General features: G+C 39.3%; 1 protein-coding gene across 1 annotated transcript in view; it reads left to right on the top strand.

Annotated features, from left to right (window-relative positions):
- The first annotated feature begins 6,772 nt into the window (after nucleotides 1–6,772).
- The window catches only part of LOC107672488 (noelin-2-like), a 74,965-nt gene continuing 68,666 nt past the window's right edge, over nucleotides 6,773–13,071 (top strand). The window contains exon 1 of the mRNA XM_016465700.1: nucleotides 6,773–7,702. Within this exon, the coding sequence (XP_016321186.1) occupies nucleotides 7,646–7,702 (57 nt within the window). The 5' untranslated portion in view covers nucleotides 6,773–7,645. The remainder of the gene's footprint in view (nucleotides 7,703–13,071) is intronic.

The following is a 13,071-nucleotide window of genomic DNA, read 5'->3' as shown; positions in this document are numbered from 1 at the left end:
TTCAAATCCCAGGGAACATACTGGCTAAATGTATACTTTAAATATAGTCAATGACTGCATATAACCTCACCTGACTTATTTCAGCACAGGCTTTTTTTGTGATGCAGTCAAATGTTTGTCACAATGCAGATCAGACTAAAACAACCTCAGTGCAAATGATGAACAGTCTGCAGGAAGGAATAAAGCACTCCAGGGTGAGTCGTGAATGGTGTAAGATGCGCTGTTCTGCAACTATCAGTCATCACAAACACAGTTTGTGTCTGCATGAAATGAACTTTAGGTTCACTAAACACTAAAAAGTAGCATGTGTCAGTGTTCCCAAAACATTGTATGGCCAAAAAAAAAAAACTTATTTTGTGTTCCACAGATGAAAGATGAAGATGAGTTAATGATTTTTGGGTGAACGATCCCTTTAATGGACAAAATAATATAATAATAATTTTCTTGATACACTTCTCTTTTTTTCTTCTCCGCTCCACTACAAGTTTTTATCCAGGAACGCATAATAACTCCTAATCATCCCATGAACTGAGCAAACTTGTATTGATTAGAAGTTTTAGAATAGTTGAAAACCAATTTCAGTTGACAGCAGACTGCCTAATCAAAGCCTAAATTAAATCAGTTCATCATATAAAGCGATCGTATCTCTTCACAAGACTTGAATTAAACCACTCAATTCATATGGATTTGGTTTACACTGCCTTTAGAACATTTTTGGAGCTTTAAAGTTTTGATTACCTAGCCCTTCAATGGAGAACTAGAAAGGTTTCATGAAAAATGTCACACTTTGTGTTTTGAAGATTAACCAAAGTCTTACGGGTTTGGAACGACATGAGGGTAAGTGAGGGTGAACTATCCCTTTCAGCATATTATTTTACCTACCATCTTGTTTCTCGTTGCCTGGAGTAAAAAGTGGCACAGTTTACCCCACTCTCCCCTGCCTTTTTTGCATCCTGATTATGTAACGCCCTCAAGTGTTCCATTCCTCCCGGACTCTGCAGAGAACAGCTGACAGTGAGAGCAGAGGAATTCCTCCATTAGAGTGCAGCGCTGTCAGCCAGCAGGGGAAGTGCATCATAATGGCTGTTTAATTACTCCCCCTTTATCTCTGGGGTATAAGAAATGCAGGAAAAGAGGGAAATTCGGCTTCTTTCCGGGCTGATGCCATGCGTTTCGGGGCAGGTTTGCGGTTTGCGCCGATGGGTTTTGAAGCGATTGTTCCATAGCAGAGCTGTAATTAAGCCATTAGTGACAGTTTTGAGTATTTAACTTCATAATGAGCCCAAGTGCGTGGAGTTCAGTGCTCTGCGGCTAAGCTCCTGTAATCGCTACTATCTGCTTAATTATGTAAAACCATTCTTTTATCCCCCAGCCCCTTTCTCTCTGCTCATACCCATAGACTCATGGAAAAACATACCCGATTTCGACTAACCTCTAAGGACGAGGCTTCACTTCCAGGCAAAGCTGAGAGAGGAAGCCAGGAAATTTCTGTTGTTTACCCCTTGTGCCTGTGAATCAGGTCCTGCGACGCCAGAGAGGGAGTGATGTCATAATCTGGAGAGTCTGTTAATGGCTCTACGGCCCTTGGTTTACAAATGCCGTTGCTATGCCAACTCTAATAGCCCTTTACAGAATCAGTTGTCATATTTGCATGAACAATTCCCTTAAAAAAGAAAGAAAAGCATGTAATTTCACAGCACAATGCCCTTTAAGACCATACATCTTCAGATGACTATTACTGTTACCCCACGTTTGAGAAACAAGGGCCGCGATCGCCGCCATCGTAACTTTGACAAGGAGGGCGACCGTCTAAAGACCTCCAACAACAGCACACATTAAAACGACATTCTCTGGGTTGTTGAAAACACAGGAAGCCCATTCTGAAATTAAAATTAATGGGGAAAAAACATGAAGTGTCTTCTGTTTCAATGGAGCAGAAAAAAAAACAACAGGGAGAATTGCCGACAGCAAATAACTGCAGGTTTCGGTTGGCAGAGAAAACTGGGAGTTATGCATTTTCTCGAATCCCATTATGCTTCTTTCTGCATCCAATTAGACACAAATACGGGCTATCGAGCGCGGCCCAACAAATGTCTCATCTCTAGACTGAATATGTGCCTGTGGTGTTCAGAAATCATGGCTCTAGATTGAAGCGCTGTGATTGTACTGATGAACGGAACAATCTGGCGGAGTCCAGAGTCTTTCCTTAAACAATCAATCAGCGAGCAGCAGTGAACTCACAACAAGCCTTATCTAAGTGCAGATATGTGTTGTTTACTCATCTGAGTTCATGGCCATACAAACAACGCATCGCAATACTTCTCTATGAACTTTGTTTGCCCTTGCCCCAGTTGCCTTGGTTACGAGCAGGTACTAAATGTGCAACCGCCTAAGGGAGGGTGTGAAACGCCGTGTTTGGTTCTGTCTGCCGCTGGCCGACGAGCAATCTGCCTCTCACACCTTCTCCTACTGGGACCGTAATGGACATTGCTATGGCAACAAACCACTCCTCATCCTTCTTGCCCCATAGGAGGGCAATGGCTGAACGACGTGACCAGGGCTTTTTATGCCCCAAAGAAGCATCTCCATCAGCCCGTACTGTGGCTTGCAGATGGGACTGAGGAATGACCAGTCGTCTCAATATCAGCTAGATAGTGACGCTGCAAGGGAAATAACTGTGAGCTATGCTGGATTGATGCTACATTCCCATCAGAGTTGGATGTTTGAAAATCCTACTTGATATCACCGGCTTCTGATCTTATAGCTTTCTGTTTTCTGATGCTGGGAAGATGATGTATAAAGAAACAATGCATTTGTTTTGTAAGTGCACCGCTGCCAACAGAGAAGGTTATTTAGCATGTTTTAGAAACCTTTAAAAAAAAATGTTGTGGGAACATTGACTAATTGATGCATTTTTATTTTATATAATTTTTTTAGTTATTAGTTAAGTAATATTATTGCATAATTAATTGAATTTATAAAATCTTTGTGATGTTATACACCTGCACCAAAGTGGGGTTTGAAAATTTCCCTCACAGCTTCGATATGCGAAACCTTGCTACTGGCTCAACATCATAGTTTATTCTATTTTATTTCATTTTTTTATTTTACATTTTGTAATTATTTTTTACTATATTTTAAAGTTATATTTAAGTTATATTATTTTAAATTATTTGCTTTACTTTACTTTCATTTGATTTATCCCTATATGCTGGCATATTTATGAGATCTCATACACCAGCACTGAAGTGCAGTTTGAACATTTGGAGTTTGTGGCAGTTTCCATATTTGGGCACTTGTTTTGTTTTGTTTTGTTTCTCTTTGGATGCTGGCATATTTGTGTGATGGGACACTTGCTACACTTGCACTTGCTTTTTTTTTAACTGCACAAAAGAAATTGTCTCTGGTTCTTTGTTAATACTTTAGGTACAGTATGGTGGCCCATTTACATCACAAAAGTAAAAAATCATGCAGTGGTAATAATCTCATTATTATGAGATTGAAAAGTCAAAATTATGAAATAGCAAGTCATAATTATGAGATACATGTCAAAATAATGTAATAATTATTATTGTAATAATTGTAACTTTTTATAAGAAATATGATTTGTAACTGTTTGTCACTATTGTTACTTTTCATGTCATATTTTTTTCATTTAATCAATTTTGTCATAATTTTGAATTACCAAAGCATGTTTTTTTTATGTGACAGAAACAGGCTTCCATAAATGTGCTACAGTATGCCCTTAGTACGCTGAAATATAGCCACAGGCTGGGCTTTACTGACAGTGTTTGACATTTGCTTGGGAAAGTGGAAGTGACCGGAAGAATGCTGATGGTACTGACACACAGTTAAGCTGCTTTCACATGAGGACTACACAGCAGCTCAGACATCTTTCAGACTCCAGTGCGTCTTTCTACCATATCAGGATGGGACCAAAATCAATGCGCAGAAATTTTGAAATGAACAGGTATCGATCTGTTCCTGTTTCCACTGTTCACTCCTCCCTTTGAAACCACTGCATTACCCTCTGAAGGCACACTCTAAATTTAATGTAAAAATTTAACCCAATGGTTGGGTTAGTCCATATTTGACCCAAAGTTGGGTTGAAACAACCCAGCATTTTTAGAGTGCAGCCTGTTGTTGGATAACTAGTTCCCACAATAAGCATTTCCACTTCATGTGGGTAATTTGGAAAATAATTAAGCTTTAGGCTTTCAAGGGTTGCTATTTTGCTGGTAGGAACAATAACTGCTCAGTACAGATTTCTCTGAAGCTTCCTCCTGAATATGTGCAAAATCACACACACACACACACACACACACACACACACAAACACACACTAAGCTCTAGACATTGTGTCCTGCAGCCTTCAGTATACAAAAAGACTATCTGCCACTGTTAAGGAGACAGAGAGAGATAGTGGTGAAAATATAGATGCTTTAGCTCAATGTCCTCTTCATAGTGTGCAGCCAAGTGTGCAAAAACAGAGAGAGAGAGAGAGAGAGATAACTCCTGATTTGGCTCTGCGCCTCAGAAAACACAGAACTTTTTCTACCCACTGTGTGTGTCTGTAAAATAAAGTCGCTTTTCTCATGCATATTTAACGATGCAGATGGATTTAGCAATCTCATTTGTGTTATGTGATATGCATCAATGAAAACTGACACTGAAAACCAAGAAAAAGCAGCTTCTTAAATAATATGCACTTATATCACTACTCAACAAAAGTTAAGAAACTCCAATCTCTGCATTGCAGTTTCTCCAAACTGGCATTTCCTATTACAACACTAAATATTAAATGTCAAAGATTTATCGTAAAGGCCTGCGACCTTCACATGAACCTTGATTGCTTTTAAACAAGAGCAATCAACAAGTATAGGCCTACTATGGCCATTATATATTTGCTCATATTTCTTCATAATTCATAAATAATGCACTGGGAGTGGCAGGCATTTGCACTGGAGTTTGATGCAGGAGTGTGCGTTCAGGCGTCTTTGTTTATTATTGCACATTCATATTGCTTGCGGGCAAAAACTATAATCCCCCCCATCAAACCCAGGACGATCAGAGCCCTACCACACACTCCACAAACATCCAGAGGTTCTGCTTCTCCTCCTGTCTCTCAACATTTTTTATTCTTATTTATTGATATGTATTTTTCCCACAGAGGGACGCTTCGTCTTACTGTGAAGAAACAGTAACAGCACTGCAGTGTGTAACATTGATGCAACTGATATAAAAAAATATACATCGTACAGTATGGTAAAGATGCTGTTAGTTCTGCACCCTATCCAGCACCACTAAACATAAATGCAGTAGTCATGTGTGTATATATATTTATATATTTCCTGAAGAAAATTATGATTGCATGTGCAAAACTCACCAGTTTACCAGTATGTCATGCTAAAATATCATAATGGTATTGATACATTGATGTTTTAATGTTATTACATTTATAACACCATAACATTTTACAAAGTTTTTAATGCCATGCATGGACCCCCAAATATGATGATCTCATTGTAATGGATCTCTTTCATAATATATAGGCAGATATTTGTTTTCATATACGTGACCCTGGACCACAAAACCAGTCATAAGGGTATTTTTTTTAAATTGAGATTTATACATTTTTATTTAAATCAGCTTTCCATTGATGTATGGTTTGTTAGGATAGGACAATATTTGGCTGAGATACAACTATTTGAAAATCTGGAATCTGAGGGTGCAAAAAAATCTAAATATTGAGAAAATCGCCTTTAAAGTTGTCCAAATGAAGTCCTTAGCAACGCATATTACTAATCAAAAATTAAGTTTTGATATATTTACGGTAGGAAATTTACAAAATATCTTCATGGAACATGATCTTTACTTAATATCCTAATGATTTTTGGCATAAAAGAAAAATTGATAATTTTGACCCATGCAGTGTATTTTTGGCTATTACTACAAATATACCCGTGCTACATATGACTGGTTTTGTGCTCCAGGGTCACATATAAAGACACATTTACAAATTAAAATATTTTACATATTTACAATTAAAAAAAAAATAAATAGTAAGATCTTTTTATGTTTTTAAATGCATCTAGTTGATCAAAAATCAATAAAAACTACAGTAAAATATTTTATAATGTAATTAATTCCTGTGATGGCAAAGCTGAATTTTCAGATAAAGAACAGTTGTACTGTTTAATATTTTTGTGGAAACCTTTTTTTCAGGATTCTTTGATTAGTTCAAAAGTTAAAAAGAACAGCATTTATTTGAAATATAAATCTATATAAATAATTATAAATCTTTAAACTGACACTTTTGATCAATTTAATGCATCCTTGCTGAATAAAAGTAGAAATGTCTTTCCAAAAAAAAAAAGTTTTTTAAACATTACTATTTGTGTGAAACATCATCTTGAAATTAATCTCATGATTTCCAAGAGTTTAGAAAGCACCTCATGTAATTTTTTATATTATTATTATTTATTCTCATTTGTGTACACTATTTTCCAGCCATAGCCCCCAGCACTCGTCCCTGAACCTTACTTTGAAAACCTTCGCTCTACAAGGCTTCACTGATCAATCTCATACACAATCATAATTGAAAGTGCTTTTTTCATAAAAATGATCAGCTATTTTTGAATATTGTCCATTTCCCATGGCTACACTGTATGCTCATCTGGGAAACCTACATTTCTTAAATATTGTAGCAGTCTGTCCACAGCCTCCACAACTAAACAAAACAACTTCTCTCGAATTAATATTTTATGTTTGTTTATTTATTTATTTGTTAAGTAGCCCTGTAATAACTGGGATAATGTGCAGTAAGCTGGTCATGATCACAAAATAACCCCCTTCAGGGTGATACAAGACACCTCTTGATCAGCCCGTCGGAGTTCTTTTGCAATAATGACCGGCTGACTACGTAGATTATCCCTTATTTAGAGACGCCGAACTGTCAGCAACTCTCTTTCACATGCAAAGCGCCGCTAATACGCTGCTCAAAGTCGAATCCAATCATCAAACCGCCCGTATCCTAATGTCACAGCTCTCCTGGGGATATGCATGCCATTTCATCTCATCTCAAAAATCCATTGTTTGTGCAACAGACTGGGGCTGTCAATACAAAGCCTCCTCTTTCACCCTCACACACACACACACACACACACACACACTGGAGCGGCTGGGCTGCATCTCTAGCAGGGCATCTCTTTGATTCCGCTCCCAGAGCGTCAATGTGTGCTGCTCCTAGCGTCGGAGCATCGCAAGCACAATAGTCACCTTCCAACCTCTGCAACTCGAGCTCAGGCAGTCGATCCCACTTCAAAAAGCCTGCTGAGAAGGGAACGGCTCGCCTTCATTTCCCGTGCCCGTTTACAACGCTGACCTCTTGGTGGCGGTCACAAGCGAAAGATAGGAGACTAATCATAAAACACAAGGCGGCTCGTTGTGCCGTGGCACAGTCGGGGTAATCTGCCTCCGTGAGCGGAATAAACCCCAGCGAGTGCCGCCTGTGATGTGGATCGTCGCGCTTGCTCGACAGAACATTGACAGAATCCTGCGCGGAGCTTAAGGAAGGCAGGCGAGCTCTGAAAACGAAAGTGTCCTAGTGCTGGTGGTGGTCGGGTACGCTGTCATTTCGAGAGGAATGCATCTCTTCAGTGCCATGTTCCTGCTGCTGATGTTATCTACTATACCCTGCGAGGTAAGATGCCTTCGTAGCATGCGAAATACTGCTCACCATCACAACCTGTGCTGTAAATACGCATTGTTGCGAGATGCACAGTGGCTTCTTTGATTATCAGTTTCTAAACAAGTGCTGAGCACTATAATTAGCTCATTGGAGGTTAGTGGTTGAATCACTGTTGAGTTGTTTGAATAAATCACAGACGCAGACGCAGGGAAGATTTTCTAAGAATCTGGGAACTCGATTAAGAGGACGACAGCTGAAAAGTTTCGCGATGAATCACAGTCCTCAACCCCGAACGTTTCATCACAACCGGACTTGTGTTTGTTGGAGCACTGTTCGTATTGTCACAGAAGCACTTGTAAGAGCTCTTTTAGTTTATTCGCCTCGAATGTGAGATTTCCTCACGCTGGCTGATTAGAGCTGAAGTGACAGATGTGAATTGAAGTAAAGGACGGCGCATTACCTGACCTAGAAATATTCAGGCAAAATCAGACATGCGAAAATTTCACACGGCTACTTGAGTGTGAAATTTTCATAGACTCGCCAAAAATACTCTTCTATTAGTCGTTGTCGTTTAGGTGTCAGCTGTTAATTATCAATCGCCAATTTGAACTCTTTGAATTGTGTAAAGTACGCGTTTACTTAGGATTCACGCAATGAAAAACTATGGCCAGATTGGTCAGGACCATGGACAGCGCTCAACCAATGGCGTTTATGTTGGCTGAAGTCGCCTCGGACATTTCCGCAGACGCACTCTGTTTTCAGTGAATTATTACCCGTGCCACAACTTTATAAAAGCTGGCTTAACTAGCAGTGCAGTTGGTCAATATTCAGTTTGCGTTTTTATGCTGCAATAAATAGTAGGAGAGGCTGGAGAGTGTCGTAACACGGGGTGAGTTGTAACACCATCAATTTAACCAATTGGGAATGTGCTACAGAGTGACATCACTAACATACTAACATGTTGTAGGTTACATCTACAGTATGTTTTAAAATATAAAGGTTTGGATGTAAGATAACAGGTAAAGTAAGATTTTTATTATAATTTGTAGCAGAATGATGCAAATGGCTGTTAAATTACAGAACTGGTGTCATCTGACTGAGCAAATGGGGACGATTGTACAGTAAAAAAAAAAAGTCAATTGTTCTTCTACTGCATTTGCCACACTTGTGAGACAGCTACTGCACATGGTCTATTATGATGTTAGAGACACAAGCCTTTGTTTTGATTTGATTTGATTTGCTATTTTGTATTAGGCCTTACATGTTTATTTGAATTAGATTAGGTGGTGAGATGAATGGGTTAGAGGTTAGGAATTAATTAATCTGAACAAGTAAATTCGATTACCGCAATACATTCATGCACCAAATTTATAATGTCCATGTTTTCTGTTGATACAATCAGCTATTTAGGTAGGGTGTAACAGCAGTACTCTTTGACACTAATTTACACAGATTATCATTTTCTACATTTCTGAAATACCTTGATTTGTAGCAGAATTAATATAATTATGCCAAAGTTATAAAAAAAATACTGTTACAGACTCTGAAACAATGTGTTACAACACTCCCTGGTCTTCCATAAATTTGTTAACTTCTGCATAATAAATAATTAAGGCATTTTCTTGAAACTGTGTTAGCACAGCTCTGCTGTGTTTTATTTTATTTTATTGTCAGTGGTGTCTAGAACTGAAAATGATATAATTTTTCATTTTATACTTTTAGAACTATTTCCATTATATTCTGTTTTTATCACATGCTATTTTAATATCATGTTAATGCTATTATAAGTAAAAAATAAATTCATATAAAACCCAAGAGCATGTGACTTCCCACTATGCGGCATAATTATAGACTGGAGATGATGCATTTGATTAGATGTAACCTGTGTGCTCTATAAAGCAGTATGTTAAGCAGTCTGCGACTGATTTTAATATTAGAGGAAAGGAAATGATACGGTACAAGATGTGTGCACAGTTTGCAAATTTGCCAGTGCTGCTGTTCCAGACATACACTGATGAACTCACTGATGAAACGCCAAATTCTCTGAAACGCCTTTGGAGACGGCTTATGGTAGAGAAATGAACATTCAATTCACGGGCAACAGCTCTGGTGGACATTCCTGCAGTCAGCATGCCAATTGCACGCTCCCTCAAAACTTGCGACATCTGTGGCATTGTGCTGTGTGATAAAACTGCACATTTTAGAGTGGCCTTTTATTGTGGCCAGCCTAAGGCACACCTGTGCAATAATCATGCTGTCTAATCAGCATCTTGATATGCCACACCTGTGAGGTGGATGGATTATCTCGGCAAAGGAGAAGTGCTCACTAACACAGATTTAGACAGATTTGTGAACAATATTTGAGAGAAATAGGCCTTTTGTGTACATAGAAAAAGTCTTAGATCTTTGAGTTCAGCTCATGAAAAATGGGGGCAAAAACAAAAGTGTTGCGTTTATAATTTTGTTCAGTATACATTAGGATATGTAAATGCGAAACGCATCAGTAAAAGATATGACAGTCCTGTAGGCATGCGTAGGAATGTATATTTCTATTTCTTCACCACAAACTTCTTATAATTGGCCCAAGGGGACAATTTGTTGTAAGTGTTTGCATTAAATATTAAATGGAGAAGAGAAAAAATGGCACCACCCATCTCCCTGATCTAGAAATGTAGACATAAAAAATGGATGAATTCTTCTGGTCTTTCTCTATCCTGCTAGGACTACTTCACATGGGATGCAAAGGAACGTTTCACATGCATGGACTCAAACATGTAGCCATACACACACAAACCTTCAAACTAACACACATGAACACACTCGTGCAACCATGAAATATGCAACATGTTTAAATGAGACAGATGCACTTGTTCTCTCACAACTTGTGTTTGTTAAGTACCCATAATGCCCTGGGGCCCTGACAACCAGTGATACAGATGGGCACCTACTCGACCTTGATGATCCCCTTTTATGATGGGGTTACATCCCTTGCACACTTAGCACACTTCACACATCTGTGCATCTTTGTGCATATGTATGTGTAAATGCTCTCTGATGTGCATTGTGTTCTTAAATAAGGACAAACAGAGGATCAAATTCTATTTAGGCCATAAAACTGGATGGAACTGGGTTTAATTAGACTCTGGGAAACGTAGAGTTTAAAGCAGAATGCAGATTAGCAACAATAACAGTTTAATAAATTAAAAGCTCGTTTTGTTCTCAGCTCTCTGCGATGATTCACTCAATAATCATTAACTTGAATCAGCTCGCACACCTTTATTGCTACACTGGACGCAAATGGCATTTTTGTTTTTTTTTTCCTCGCTTCATAGCGCATTGTATTATTTATAGGCAAACCTATTCAGTCTGTAGCAACAGATGTACGTTTATTAGTGTCTCATCTTCTTAATTAGTTTTGAGTGGCTGCTCGCAGTCGGGATCGGACATCTATTGACTGCTATCATTAGCGCCGTTCAAAGCGAGGGCTACCGCTAGGCGCTAACACGCAGGCATCTTAAAGAAACTTTAATTCGTTTATTTTAAAACATTATTACACAGACTGACATTTTAAATCTACACGCTCAAGTGTGAATCACGTACTGTATACGTTGACAGCGACGAGCGCCGATTCCGCAGCCACACAATGACAGACATTAGCCACAAATCTGCTCGCAATCAACATCTTCATCAAATGTAATTAGCTAGTGCGTTAGAGGCAAACACGTTAGCTTAGATATGCAGCTCAAGGGGCCCACTGGATGTGTCTGATCATTCCTTGCTTTAATGGCATCACAGAGCTGTCATGAGAGCATCGGATAGCTCCTTTCAGCTGGAAGGCAAAGTGCTTCCATCTGAAGCCATCCATCAATGAAATTATAATTATTTTTTTTTTTTTAAAAAGGGATGATATGGGAGGCTCGGTGGCCACACTTTACCAGCCCCCAGAGACGTTGAGAGATGCAAAACCATCACTTTTAGCTTGTCAAATGAGGGGGTTGTCTGTTTACTCAATATTTAGCCCTGTTATATCAAACTCTCTGCGGGGGAGAGGTGCTAATTGGTTGCGACTGTGAGACAAAACCCTCATAAGTTGATCAAAATCTGTTCGCGGCCCGTTTTTTCACTTTTGTTTTGTAAATACACCGGAGACGTGCATCAAAAGCAAATGGCCACAATTGTTTAATAAGACAGTTTAAACGTGCAGGCCTTTGAGAAATAGAGAAGCCGCTCACAGTGGAAAGCCGCCCAGCTGGAGAGAAGTGAAATAATGTGCTTCAGACCTGCTGTTCACTAGAAATTCTCGGTTGTACTTTGGAATTCACTTAAATGCAGTCGTTTAATAATATGCTAGGTAAGAATTGGCTGCCGCAGTCCCAAGATTTTATTAAAAGGGAAACATGAGATAAAATGAAGAATTTCAGTAAAGCTGCAGTCAGATGTAATTTCTGCTCCCCTTGTAGGAGTTATTAGTCACACGGGGTCAAGCAAAGCTACCCCTGGATCATATGAATGGGTGTTATTTTATTTACAGCTGGTAAAAACATGAATTTTTATCTTGGACTATTGTGGGCTTGTGAAATAATGTCGAATTCGAATAAGCAACTGGTGGCAGCATGATCCAGCCAGATTTGGCTAGGACAGAGTGTTTGCATGGCACTGGAACAGAGCATGCCAGATACGAGCAGCTGCCCGGAGAGTATCACTACTTTCGGGGCACATCCAGCCTAAGGAAAGCTGTGCAGTGAAAGCCCATACTCTGAATTATGATTGGTCCAGTCCAAGTCAGTTCGTCTTGCCCACCAGCTAAAAGGCCTATTATACACCCATTTGATCAGATGTGAGATAATGTTCGCGAACCTATTAGGCCTCCTTTCTAAAGTTAGCTTGGCAATGAAACTGGCCTCATAGTAGATTTTGGCTGTTGAGAGACTAATAAATATCAGAAGCGGTGATGCTGCTCTTGGACGGTGGTCAAAAAAGGGCAGTGGCGTGCACAAAGCTTCAGTCGCCTTTGAGATCAAGGATGTGCAGGCAGGTCGGACAGGATGTGCTCTGCCAGCCATTGGTCCGACTTCCAAATGGGGAATTAGACAAATGAAAAGGCCCAGGACGAGCAGCATAAATCTCTCCACCAGAACCCCGAGCATGAACAAGAGTGGCCAGCAAACCCACTACTGCTCTGCATCCTCACTAACGCCAGCAGCTGTCAACTTTAAACTCTTGCATGGTTTCCCACTGAAGCTAAGCAGGGTTGAGCCTGGTCTCTACCTAGATGGGAGACCTCTTAAAGGGGTCATATGATGCTATTTTAAAGATCATTATTTTGTGTATTTGGTGTAACAGAATATGTTGACATGCTTTAATGTTCAAAAAACACATTA

This window comes from Sinocyclocheilus anshuiensis, unplaced genomic scaffold, assembly GCF_001515605.1.
Source record: "Sinocyclocheilus anshuiensis isolate Anshui unplaced genomic scaffold, SAMN03320099.WGS_v1.1 scaffold1430, whole genome shotgun sequence".
NCBI classification, from domain to species: domain Eukaryota; kingdom Metazoa; phylum Chordata; class Actinopteri; order Cypriniformes; family Cyprinidae; genus Sinocyclocheilus; species Sinocyclocheilus anshuiensis.
The sequence above is the reverse complement of the archived record's forward strand: the minus strand, read 5'-3'. Positions and strand labels throughout refer to the sequence as shown.